Genomic DNA, 14,480 nt, shown 5'->3' on the forward strand with positions numbered 1-14,480 from the left:
TCATTTATAAACATGCAGATGTGGATTATTAAAGATTAATGCATTTTAGGATTGGTGTCGGCATTCCGTTTGTCTCATGCTGAAACCAATTCTCCTCTTTATTAGTCAATGACAACCCACATCACCCTCTTATGGAAGAGAAATCAAAGGTACAAGTGTGTAAATTGAGAAAAAGCGATGATACTGATTAGTAAGAGATTTAACAGCTATAGTCAATCAACACATTGTGATAATCCTGGCTCCTGGGTTATCAGAAAATAGGGAAATAAATACAATGTTCTGTAAAATAATTTTATTCCTTTTTATAAAAGCAACTTATTCCTTTTTAGAAAACACAGTAATACAACAGAAGTTTAGGAATATCTTGGCTACCAAACATTACCCATATTATCACTATTTCCCAGAAGGTAGTGAAATAGTTTTTAAAACTCTTTCTTTCCAGGCTAAAATTAATTCATAACAGCTTTGTACTTCCCCATGTTGACTTCTCAATACAGCAGATCAATGTCAATATCTTTTTGACAGGCAGTACACTGATGATTCAAGAAGCAGTAAGACTTGGCTGAGCACAGGTCTGGAGCAGTGAGTCTCCTCAATGCCAGAAATGAAAACCAATAATAAGCAAGGCATGCAAAGGATGAATCACTACTGGAATGACAGTAAGAGCAGGGGATACAGCACTGTCTTTGCAACAGAGGCACTCAGGGAGCTTCACACATAGTCCAGAGAACAGGAACAGAAGGTGACAAGACAGCTAAAGGGAACAACACAGCTTATTTTTAATTAACAGGGGAAGTGAGGCCAAGTGGACAGGTGCATTTTGAGAAATTCCTAACTCTCTCTTATTTCTGAATGTAGAGGAAAGAGAAGGGGAAAGGCTTAATTTGAAATGTGTTAGAATGGAAGAATTAAAAAGAGGGGTGCTTTTGGGAAAACAAAAGCCATCTTCTTGTCCCAAGACTAAGAATGCCTGGCTTAGACTGGAATGCCACCTCAAAAAGAGGGTGCACACAGAACTGTGGGCAGCAGCTTCTGCTCCAGGCTCTGGCATGAGCAGCAGCAGGAGCCTACCCTCTAAACTCCACTGAGTTCATGCTGGGATGGAGCTCCAGAACCAGGATCGTGGTCTGAATTTTAAGACAGACTATTGAAGGGAGATGCTGTGCATCATACTACCACAATGAAGCTCTCCAGAGCTGCTTGATTTCTAAAAGACAAGATGCATGGCTGCTTTTGCTACTGCTACTAAGCATCATTTAGAAAGGATGGGAAATGACTATTTTGTATAACACACAAATATTTTACTCTGTAAGGGTAAAAATACTGGCTAAGTTCTCTCCCTTGTAGAACTGCTGAATTGATGTTTTCTGTACTGCCACAGATTAAAAACATTGATATATCAATGGCATTTTGTGTTTAATTTTTTTCTTGCTCAGTTTGCCAATAAGCAGCATGCATCTCCCTTGCAACAAGCTGTTGCAGGATTTCTACCTCCAGAGAAGCCAAAAAAAGAACATGTGATTAAATGTTTTGAAAGAAGATAGTCAGGTAGGGTAACTATGAAGATCTTCAAATGAAAAATTTCTGTCATCACAGCAGTGCCATTTTAGAGTGTGCTAATGCTATCCTGAAAGAAAACTGGCTTAGAACCATTTACATATAGAAATGAATGTATAATTCTACCCCAAGTTTTACTGAGTGAGGATAAATTAGAAAATGGAAATTTTACTTATTTAGGATGGGTTAGGCTTCAGCCCTTAAAATTTCACAATCTATGAAGAATGAATTAAGTAAAAGAGAGAAACCAATTTGCATCCTCTGTTGTTCATTTTATAGGTACTAATCTTGACAAATTATACCAGAAACTATCATTTCCTCTCACTAAAATCCTTCCTGTTCACTCTGGCCTATGACTATTCAATGCAATTCATTTTTCTCTTTCCTATTATAGCACCCTTCCAGAATCTGCTTGTCTGAATGTCAAATTAAGCAAGAAAATTTGTTTTCTGACCAGAATATCTTCTTGTTTGTATCTGCAGCTATATCAGCTCATAAAGAAATCCACTTAGCTCCCACTTGCTAAAGACGGTGGAGCTGTGGGAAGTGCACTAAATAGACCACAGTGCTGGCCAAGAAGTTATTTCCCGATTTAACTGAATGCATACCACCATTTTTGGAACTTCATGTGTTAGTGTTTGAGCTTTTCCTGAGGGGTACAAATTCCTCATGGCAAGTTGGTATGTACGATGCAACGCTTACCATCTAGAAGCTGACATAACAGACCCTCAGACCCTGAGCTTGGTGAGTGGAACTCCATGGCTATCCCTGCTAAATCCTCTCCATGGGCTCCTGCTAACTGCTACTTTCACAAAAGCGGCCAGAAGTGCTTGTCAGGCAGAAGTCTGTGTTAGAGAAGGGCAAACCCCATCTTGAGGAGGGGACACATGCATGGGGCTGCTGAGGAGAGGACATATGTGTGGGGCTGCTGGTGAAGAAACAGCCAGCTGGAAAGGGAGGGAAAGGAGAGCAACAGGAGAAGCGAGGTATGGACAGAAAGAAGTGAGTAAAGAGGGAATATGAGAGAAGAATGAAAAGATTTCTCTCAACCTAACCCTCCTTCAAGGTCACTGAACTCTTAAACCACCCTGACCCATCCCTCACTCCAACAGCTAATAGTAAGTGGGTGGGAAGGGGGTGAGCCACCTCAAATAGCAATATACACAGCAAAACGTGTGAAACTTAAAAAGGAATTTAACTTGCACATTTGATGCAACTCTTCTTTGTTGCTGTTTCTAACTGCCAGGAAGAAGTGCCTTCAGTTGGTCTTATAATAAACACCTAGTACCATGGAAGGAGAGTGCCTGTAAAATCAGTGTTCATTTAGTGTGGTGCTAATGCAAATATCTAATTTTGTATTTGGGGTTCTAATTTACTGTAGTCAGTCGTCTTCTGAGGACAGATGGAAGTGACTTAACTCCACCTAAAACTGGACTTGGTACACATGCCAAATGCCAAAAAAGGAAAAATCTGCTTGGGACTTTGTAGTTACTACCCATAAATCTTCATTAACAAACCAATGAATTATAATCAACAGCCTAAATAAAGTTTTATATATAAAAATGTTTATCAGGCTATGAACAGTTAATATATGGCTGCCCTTCCCCCTCCTTTGGTGTTTGCTCCTTTTCTAATATTTAAACATGGCTGCTGCTTATAGCACATGCAGGAAAAAGCTGACAAAAGCCTTTGGCCAACAAAATAAAAATAAAAGAAAGTTTGGCCTATTTGCATTTTTGCTTTGTTAGTAAACTGTAATAGTTGCCTTAAGAGGTAAGAAGAGTGAAATTAATATCCACTGACTCATCTGGCAACAGCCAGGTCTTCTAAGTCAGCTTCCACTATTTGCTGGGGCAAAGAGGCCCAATGTAAGATCTCTCCAATATGTGCAAAACCCAGTACGTTTTTCTCCTTAGATCAAAGCACGTAACTCCAGGATATAACTCATAAAACAGCATAAATCCTCATTTATTAGAGGAGAAACATAATATCATATATTGCAGAATGAACTGCAGCTGACATTAGAATTGCTTAAGTGTGTATACATACTCACTACCAGTGAGAAAGATGGAGATTACTTCATTTCTCTCTATAAATCCATCACGATGAAAGGGAGAGAAATGAAGGCAGAATAAGTAGAAAACAATAGAGTTTATAATGGCACTGGGGGAAAGACAATAAATAGGCTGGTTTCTGCCTGTTCAGATTAAATAACCAGGGCTAAATTCTTTACCTTCAAACTATAGATGTCTGCAATGTTGAAGCTCAGTTATATGCAAACAAAGGGACAGAATCCATGTGGCTTCTAACCACAGGAAATCTCTATCCTGTCTTTGAAAGAATGCAGGAATGAAAAGACCCATAGAGTGAGGGATGTAACAGGGCCAATGCCTTGCCCATGTCTCATAGTAATTGTTCACAGGACATTCACCTCATTTTTGAGGCAGCATAATGGGAGTACAAAAGGCAGTGGGTGGAGGAATGGTTTCACAGGCAAGAATCACAATCTGCCATTCAGGATGCTTTACTGTCCTTTGGTTATCTGCCTTCGTGATACCTCTAATTAGCTGTCAATTTCATTTACCAGGGCAGAGATGGAGAAAATGATTGCTCTTTTCCAACTAATCCTGGAAAGCAAGACTAGCATGAATCCCCCACAATATTTTGGCTTTACCTCATCCCAGTTATCAGCTACACACCAGCTGTGTGTTTTACAATGACTCGCTGGAGAGACATGACTGAAAGAACCAATCTGTGACATGGAGAGGCAGTGGCAAGGCAGGGCAGAAGGTAATGGGACAAAAGTGAGGTCAGATGGGAGAGAAGTGAAGTCAGAAAAAAAAATTAGTGCTGAGAATGAGAAGAAAAAAGGGGAGGGAAAGAAAGCATAAAATTACTTGTAGTAAATAAAACAAAATTCTAAACAGATTTTCTCAAAGTAGCACTTTGAGAATTACGTCCTGGTAAACTATGCAATTTCTACATGACCTTTGCATTTCACTAGTACAGACTCAGAAATAAATGAAGGGAGACCATACATTATCTTAGCATCCAATGTAGAGATTAAAAAAAATTTTAAGGAGGTGAGATGGAAAAAGGAGGTAAAAGGGAAAAATTATTCTCCACATTAAAGTATTTGCATCTAATTCAAAGTAGATGAGAACCAAAAACATCAACTTTCTAATCAACTCCAAAGGATGGTCTATTACCTATAACTAAATTCACACAAATGCATGACATAATACATTAGGTGGAGAACTCAATATATTTAATACTTCCAGAGAATACAGATATGAATTTCAGGAAAATGTTTTTAAAAAGAAGCACATATAGCCCAGGTGAATAGAAAGGGAAATAGAAGGTGAAAACTTTTTCAATCAAAACATGTTATGATTTTCAATAAATCCCATTAAGATAGAATCATATAAAATTTTTGTTAAACATTTATCAAAAACTCATGTTTTGAGTGTTGCTAGGCTTAGCTGTAGGACTAGAGAAATAGGGAAGACCTAGATTAAAGCCTTGGGACTACTTCCCAAGCTTCAAGATAAAGCTGCTAAGAGTTAGCTGGCTCCCTTGGATGAATGAGAAAAGGGTGGCCCTCCCCACAAGAAAGCAGGATGACCATCAGCCCCTATTGCCCTTGGAACACATGCACTGGTACAAGGAGCAGCCTACTGGAATATGTGGCAACCCTGGCCAAGGTCATGGAGGGTGGGGAAGATTGCTCAAAGTTAAGTTGATGTTGTCACTATTATATAGCAAAAAGAATAAGAAATAATCCAGGATTCTAAACTGCATCTATTGTTAAGTTTTACACTTGCCTCCCTATCACCTATCACATGGAAATCAACTTGCCTGTGATATGAGGCAAGGGTTAACTTTCTGGCTAAAATTTTTATGTGACAATAGTAAAAATTTTGCTAACCTCTGAGGGGCAGTCTTATCTTCTGGGTTTCCTCTTCATTTTCTCAGTCCCAACCCTAAAGAACATCAATGCAGACCTGTGTTTGTTTGCTCTCTCTCTCTCTCTCTCCCTCCCTCCCTCCCTCTCTCTCTCTTTTCTTACATAGAAGAAAAATGGATTCAACTCTGTGAAAATACATTATGCTTTTACGGCTAGTTGTGGTACTTCTTCTGAACAACTTCAGAAAACACATTGTCTTAGTTACTTTTCTTGTTGCTGAGAATAAATACCTGACAAGTAAAGTTAGAAGCAGACAGGTTTATTTTGGTTCACGGCTTGTAGAGGTTTCAGTTTATAGTTGGCTGGCTCCAAGGCAGGGTAGCATGGCAGAGGGGCACCGCAGAGGAGAAATGGTTCATGCAGAGCAGAAGGCAGAAGGTAGGAAGGCAGCAAAGCAGCAAATGTCAGCAACAGCCCCCTGTCCCTTATAGTCAATCTTGGCTACATGCCCTTAGGGTGGGTAGCACTCACTCGAAGGGTGGGCCTTTCCACTATACACACTCAGAATTATGCCAAACCAATCAGTAGACTGATTTAGTAATCACACACCCTTAATCCCAACATCACACACTTGAGATCCAGCCACTTCTGAAAAAGCCCCACCTATGAACACATGAGGCTTTGGGGGGACCATCTAGACACAAGTCAAAGCACGCATCAAAACATCCCTGGAACCTTTATACACATGCCTTCTGAACTGTATTAAGAATGCCAATGGATGAAGAATCAGAAGACTTGCTGTCTAAACCGAATGAACTACTGTGGATGATAATGACCATGGAAAAGTCTGTCGGTGCCCTCAGATTGAGTAATAACAGTAACTGTGATGGCAGTGACAAGAATTAACATGCATCAAATGCTTACCATTTACCTGTCCTACATGTAGCAGCATATTTGATCTTTGCAGGACCCTTGTGAGATGCAGTTATCATCTTTACAGATGCAGAAACTGAGGCACAAAGAAACTTAGAAGATTGCTCTAGGTTAGACAGCTAGTATGCTCTATAATGGAACGGGATCAGATGTTATGGAAGTTCATCCATTTAGCTCAAAAGTTTACTGCACTTGTGAGAAAAGTGAACAAATGTCAAAACTAATCATAAGATTTTCTAAGAGGTCATTCCTCTTACAGCAACACTAACATTAAGAAATGTTTCATTTAAGGCCGGGTATTTGGCTCCGTGGCACCACGCCTGCCTTGCAAGTGCAAGGTCCTGAGTTCGATCTTCAATACCAAAAAAAAAAAAAAAGAGAGAGAAATGTTTTATATTACTGATACTATATACCAGATACTATCACCTTTGGCAAAGATAGTTAAGGAATTATTTCAAGACTATGCTACCCAAAAAGGTAAAACTTTTGTTGCCTAATTTCCTTCCTTGTACTAATGGGCACTAAACAGTATGATCAAGCACCATGTAGAAGTGAGCTAGAGTAGAGCTGACTTGGCACGGCAGAGTGAAACACAATTCAGACCCTGAGTTGATGTGAGTTTTAAAAACAAGCTATGTGCTTTAGATAATATTTCTATGAAAGTAGATAGTTTTCCATTACAAAAGGATTGTGCAGAGAGAATGATATGAAAGCTCCTGTTTCCCTCTCCATGTCCCCACCTGTGGTTAACTTAATAGGGAGGAGAGACAGTGTCTGTAATTCACTGACCAACTTTTATTCTCCCAAAGACGTAGCTGAACTGGACTTTGCCACTAATTATATCTGCCAAGCAAAAATGGCTGCTTATCCGAGATCATAGGTACAAAGTGAGCTCTTCTGTTAAGTTATGTGTTCTATATCACATTAACATCCAATCAAAGAAAATAAAACTTTAGAAATCTCCACTTGGAATGACAAATGCATGTATGAGAATCTTCAGATGGTCAATTACCCACATCAGGGGTTTAAAATGTAAAACTACAGTGTCATTACACCTTAGCAAAGTTTGTGTTTAGGTTATTAATTACAGTCTTTTTGGCCCAATTTGGAATAAAAGAGTAAGCCCTTCTTCAGGGGATATAATATTTTATACACAACTTTTTATCCTTTAGGTAGATGACACCTCAAAAAATATCTGCATACCAAACCTGCCTTAGGAATTCTGGAGTAAGTTGTATTCACAGCTTTCACACTTCTAAAAACATGTCAATCCAGATTTTACTGCAATCATTACAAGTACAAATAAATATTACTGACAGAGAAGTAACATCAAAATGCCTTAATCAAAATGCATTTAACAACAGCTATATCCAAATTATGTATGAATCTTAGAAATAATCTTTAGTCAAAAAAGCAAAATGTAGCAGACCACATGTAAGTGTACAGCATGACTGAGAGACAATATTTTCTGATTTCCTGAGGATTTTTCTACTTTATGCTTGTTGTCCTATTGTAATTATGAACAGCATACCTTTACACGTTCAAAAGTTTCTCAGCTTGGATGCAAAATTTTAGTCATCTTAAATAGGATACATTTCTGCAAAGAAATTTACTAAGTAAAATTAGTAACCTATATTCTATGAATGTTTGTAATAAAATTCTAAAATACAAAAGCAAAGAATTATTATAAAACACAGAGAATATCTGAGGTAGGGAGAGAAATATAGCTTAGGATAAGGAAAGATTTTATAGGTAGATACAACAGCACCAGTGATACTCCAATTCTAAACTGTATGGTAGGGCCCTGTATATTCATTTGATAGTTTTTATTCATAAATTAGCATATACCTATGCTTATATATAATATCCTGTAATATTATAATGTATAAATAGAGTCCATAATAAATGTTTCGTAAAAATATGAAAAGGATAAAATGTTTTAAAAGGGGGCAAATTTAATCACCTATGATTTTGAGGACAGAATCACTTATCAAAAAATTTATTAGGGATTCATATCCATCCTGGTAGCATACTTTTTGGCAGCCATCTACATCATGTTAGCAAAAATTGCACAGAAAAAAACTACATAAAGTTTAGCGATAAAGAAAATCCAATTGCTTGGTGGGTTTGAATGGATAACATCTGGTATAAGAAAGCTAATGCGAATGAAGCAACTGACAAATAATCAAATAAATACGCCAATAATATAATACAAGATGTAGAAGATACAGAAGGATGTATGACAACTGAAAAAATTGAACATGGGTTAATTTGAACATAAACTCCTTATATCAGAAAAGAAGTTACAAGTTTGCACCTTCTGTTGTATATTGTACAAAGTAGTGATGCTTTAAATGTTTTGACACTGATCAATATGTGAGCATGATCAGACAAGATAAATATAAACTCAAAAATAAATTAGGTAAATAACTTCTGTGATATGTATCAAGAAAAACCATAAAAAGGTCAATACTAGTCAACAATCTCACTTTAGTATACTTAAGAGGATCTCCTTTAACAGAATCATTACAAAAGATATATTGAGAATAAGTAGCTTTGTGGTTTGTGAAAAATTGAAGAAAGTAGTTGGTCATTTTATTAAATGGGTGGTTACATCCATTTGCTAAATGTCTTTGGGAACTGGGACACTGATATCCTTTGGTGAGAATGTAGTTATGTGGCTAACATGCAATCCTAGCCCTAGGTTTTTAAACAGTAACATAAAGTAATGGAATGTGAGTGCCACTGATGAAAACTATACCTGTCTTTATTAATAAGAACACCATAATGATTAAAAAAGCGAATACCTGGAATACTTGCAGGAGAAATCGGGCCAGAGCGTGACTGATTGCTTCCTACAGGAGAGCCAACTGGAGAAGGTGACGGCCCCCCCGGGATGCTGGACAGATGAGGCGATGCATGTGGAGAGAAAGGTGACTGAGCTGGGTTGCTCTGATCCCCTTGGCTGCTTGTAGACCCAGATGCACTAACTGCTGAGCTCAAGGTTGCTTCTGTTCCTGTGGGGAGGTCATCAATGGAGCCAGACAGGTCCTGAGAAAGCAAGCAAGCATGTATTTATACAGTAATACATATTTGGACCAGTATCTAATCAAAACACTATCTGAAAATCATTAACGTCAGAGAAAAGGTTTTTGGGATAACTCCCACAATTCAGATTATGGCTGCTTGTTATCAGAAAACTTTAAATAAACTCATAAGATTTGGCATCTCATAAAAAATGAGGAAAGTTGTGTCTCTTGCATAAAACCATGCTTGAAACTCTTCTCTTTACTACTAGCATGGAGCCTGGTGGACTATTCCAAGTGCAATACAGAATATCCCTCTGTGAGATGACTTACCATAGGCATGGTATGCCTGGCTCCTAAATGAGGACTTCAATGAACAGAGCTACTACAGGCTCTGGACCCCTTAATTTAGAATTAGATATTGGCAAACTGAATTTCAAACTAGGACATTGTAATGTATTAAACAGTCAAAATTTTAACCAAACTTTGTGTTGACAGGTTTTTACATTTTAAATGACAATAAAATATCATTATAATACAATGATATTTGTATTTTTATATATTGTGAAAATAAGTCCCTTTAAAGTTATGTTGGCAGAAATCAGTCTTATTGTTAAACACTATCTTTTACACACCAATTTTATGGTGGTAAGACCATTTAATATGACCATAACACCTTTTGGGGGCAGTTATCAAAATCTCTATTTGACAGACTGAAAAAACTGAAGCTCACAAAGTTATTGTTGAATATCACATTACCAAGGACAGAATGCAGGTGTTAAAGAAAATCAAGGAAAGATGAGAAAGAGAAAGAAGGAAATGGTCTTCTGTACCTTTACCAGAATGAGAGGGGGATGAAGACTTTATTTTGGCCCATTTATTGCTGTGCCCAATGGCCTAGAGTGCTCAGTAACTAACAGATGCTCAGTAACTAGTTTCAGGCCTGCTGGACTGACTAGACAGCCAATCCCTAACTCTGCAAACCCCATCAAAACTGGGAGCTCAGTGCTGAGTACATTATAAAAGCTGAGTTGAAGTATAAAAAAAATTTTGTCCTAATAACGTAGAACTAAATACTGTAGAATGGAATCAGAGATACCTAGTTATGTTATTGCATGCAAGACATATTCAATCCTAAGAGATATTCTCTATTTTCTCAATTTTAATTTTGCTTACAATAGGGAGTTTTGAAACTAAGGCTCCGAAAACTGGTGGAAGGAAGATGCTTCTAGTTCTAAGAATAAATGTAGTCTAGAAGGTATGAAAGGGGCAAGGTCACAGCTCATCGAGATACCCCAAAATGGTGTCACAAAGCAAATTCAGAATTAGGATCCTAGTTCCCCAGGACAGCTATCTGTTGATCTATGTTACAGTATATAATTAACTTCTCTTGTTTAACACCAAAGCTGTTCACAATTTAAAAATATATTCTAAGGTACAGCTGATGAGAACTTCACAAAAAATGAATATTATAAAAAAAAGTCTTGTGCTAAGAAGAGTAACAGATAAGTAAAACAAAGAGTAACCTTCAGTTATGGCACTGTGGCACACTCCTGTAATCCCAGCTACTCAGAGGGCTGAGAAAGGAGGATCCCAAGTTTGAGGCTGGCCTGGGAATCTTTGTGAAACCCTGTCTTAAATTAAATACGAAGGCTAGGGGGGTAGCTCAGTAGAAGAATGCTTCCTAGCATGCATGAGGCCTTAGGTTCAATCCTCATTTGAAATAAAGAGTAATCTTCACTGTCAAACAATTACTGCTTATGAAAAACAACACAATGGCAACAGGGCAGACTGAAAAAAAAATACACCTGGATGAAATATCAATTTTTTAACAAAAAATTATGTAAGTTGAATCTGATTTTCAGAATTCAGAAATAAACATTTCTGCTCAGGGCACATAAGATGTACGATTTTGCACATGTTCAGTGGGTAAAACTTTGATTTGATTGTTGGGTTCAATAATAGCTCCATGCAGACCTTCCAAATTAAATACAACTTTTGTGAAGCTAGGTAGAGACAGAGGAAAGTTACTAAACCAGTAACATGGTATATACACAAGCAATTACACTTCAGCAATCAAGGTAATTAGTGGAGTTCCTTAAAAAAATGGCTAATAGACATGCACATATACCGATGTGCTCAAAGACAAAAATGGTACCTGATTTTCTCCACTCCTCCAGCCCCAGGCTGCCTGCTGATTTATAACTGTGTACAACCTCCACGATGTAGTGTGGTCAGAGTCTCAGGTCATTCTTCCAGTGTTATTCTTCCCTTCCTAACTGATGTAACCAAGTCAGAAACATGTGAAGGGACACACCTGCAGTGGTTCTGTTTAAAAATAGGAGAGTGCAAACTATGGCCTGTGGGCTGAAGGTGGGCTATTTTTACTCTTCCCAAATGTATACATTTTTAAATATTTGAAAAAGGCTTTAAAATATTATTTTGTGACATACAAAAAACATATGAAGTTAAAAGTATGGCATTCACAGCACTTCACTATATAAGCCATGTGCATGTCTTTCTGTGTTGCCTATTCCTGCTCCAGGTCAATGGTGATGACAGAAACCATGTGACAGAGACCCTGTAGCCTGCAAAGCCTATAATGTTAACCACGTGACCCTAACAGGACAAGACTGCTGACCTTTGACTGAAAAGAACCCTGTACACTAGTATTGCCTCTATTGACTTTGCCTCCTCATTAGGAGAAGTCTGAATCGAGAAGTCTCGGATGAACTGCACAAAGGCCTCACTATATATTGTGATTTGCACAAACTTTATACCAAGAACAACAACTTACTCTGTTACCACAACCATCTGAAAAGTACTGGGCCTCCCATTAGGATGGAAGGCAGCCTCCATGGGCTAGGTGCTTACATAACACCTAATTACTGGGGAACACTAGTAAGCAAATGCCAGTCAGACAAGACTTGGCAGGAGGAAACATGTTTCCTTATGCTTCTCTACAGAAAATCTAATCTGGAAAATAACTAGATATACAAGTATTTTCTATTATACTACATATGGAGTTAGAAAATAAAATAAAGATTCCATTTTTAAAAAAACTATCTATCACAGTTAAATCTTCACGCAAACAAAATGTTGCTTGGAAATTTTTGTGATTTTCCACATAAGCTACAAATTCCTTCCTTGTCCTCCCTTAAAATTCCATGTTACGGTTGAAAAAGTAACATCGATGGGTGCTAAGAGAATTTCATTTAAACTGCAAAGCCATCAAAAACATTTCTGTTATTCAACAAGCTGATCAAGGAACTATCAAGAGGAAAATATAAAAATGGCGGCTTCTTTTTGTTCACTTGTCATCAGAATTTCAGCGCTGACTAGACGTTGGTGTAACAGAAGAGTAATAAAAAGATATAATTTTATACTACTGGTATACATATGTGATTTTTATATGTAAATTATATGAAAATATTCCCATTCTTCAGTTACCTAGGGTATACATATGTAGAGCTATCTTAAAACACACTAATAAAAGAAGTTCAAAGTGGTTTAAGTATTCAGCCTAGTTAACAAAGAGGCTCTGTAACTAATACTCCCCTAGAGGTCAATTTAGTCAGCAGGGCACAAACTCCCTTTTTCATAAGTAGTATTAGATCTATAGTGCCTATAAAGAACAGAGAGGCCTCTCTGCATCTCATTCCAGCAGAGGCACCTTCAAGCTACAGTGCTTCCATTTATTTTGCCATACAACTGGGAGGTAGGGAAGCTGCAGGGTGGACTCCTCAGTCTGAAGAGTCCCCTGCCCCACAGCATTCCTTAAACCCTCCATGATGCCTGATGGAGTGATAGGTAAGGCAATAACTTCACTGCCTCACACAGTAAAGTCACTATTTCGCCATCATAATTTACTTTGGGAAATCCTGCCATCAAGTTGGGTTTTCAATGTCTAACATCACTTAGAATACATAATACTTTCTAACACATCAAAAATAATATGACCCCTACTATTAATGCTTATTTTTTAAAAAATCATTGTCTCAAAAAACCCAGAAATCGAAAAAACAAAAACAAAGAACCACAAAGCTTTTTATTTTAAAACTGAAAGTTCTCTGCCAAGACTTTCCCTCTGTAACCATCACTGGCTTCGCCCCATCTCTGTCCCTGTAAAATTTTAATTCTAACCCAAGTGATATACGAGATTTAATTTGCTATAGAATGAAAGGCCACCAGAGAGCAGTAACAATCTTATCAGACTCTGACAAAAGAAACATTTATAAATGAAAATACAGAACAATGGTGTATATGTTAATTCAATGCACTTGGTCAGGGATGAGGAAGGCAGTGACAGAAGGAATGTATATGGGGACATTCTAGAAAGAAGGCACACAGGAATAATTTTTAAAGATCTACATGTCCATCAAACAGACATATGACGTTAGGTATGAATATTGTCTCATGTTTATATATTTCGTATATTGCATAACCTCCCTCAGAATATTTTATATTAATACATTATGACTATCTGAAAAGGTATCTTTGACTTTGATGGTGTTTAATGTAGCATAAGTTAGCCTCGTAAAGGATAAATTCAGTCAATATCAGTGATGTTTTACTGTCTTAAAGAACTGGGGATAAGTTTAAAAATTTTACTCCCTTGCTTAATTAAATAAATGGATTTTTAAAAAAGCAAATGAACTTCCAAATACACTAAGCTCTGGTTCTCAGCACAATTAGTTGATGGTATTAGATAAGTACTGCTAGCTAGCTGCCCTAGTGCTGTGCACATTTTGGGCATCTCATGCTCAGAAGTCCCCCCAGAGAGCACTGGGATAAACACTGAGTTAAAAATAGAAAAGATATTTCAATCAATGTGACTAGCTCAGGTCTCTTGTTTCCAAGTTTTAATAGGATACAGTTAATGATTTCTCACTGTGACTTCCCATGGGTTTCAAGCACAGGTTAAAATGCCATTTCAATGGTCTTCAAAAAAATCTCTCAGTCATCTTCAAAAGCAGAAAGAATGTCTCTTCTCCTTTTCAGAGTAAGTACGACATATCTCTTTTCAACCAGACCCTAACTTTCTTAAAGGTAGTGTG

The 14,480-nt window shown here is 37.5% G+C and overlaps 1 protein-coding gene across 1 annotated transcript in view; it reads right to left on the bottom strand.

The window, feature by feature from the left end:
• Arid1b (AT-rich interaction domain 1B) overlaps positions 1–14,480 on the bottom strand; it is a 431,446-nt gene that overhangs the window by 109,516 nt on the left and 307,450 nt on the right. The window contains 1 exon segment of the mRNA XM_087193427.1: positions 9,205–9,448. Coding sequence (XP_087049553.1) covers positions 9,205–9,448 — 244 coding nt within the window.

This window comes from Heterocephalus glaber, unplaced genomic scaffold, assembly GCF_053883595.1.
Source record: "Heterocephalus glaber isolate CG9 unplaced genomic scaffold, H.glaber_assembly_v1.0 deba00001592, whole genome shotgun sequence".
NCBI lineage: Eukaryota > Metazoa > Chordata > Mammalia > Rodentia > Bathyergidae > Heterocephalus > Heterocephalus glaber.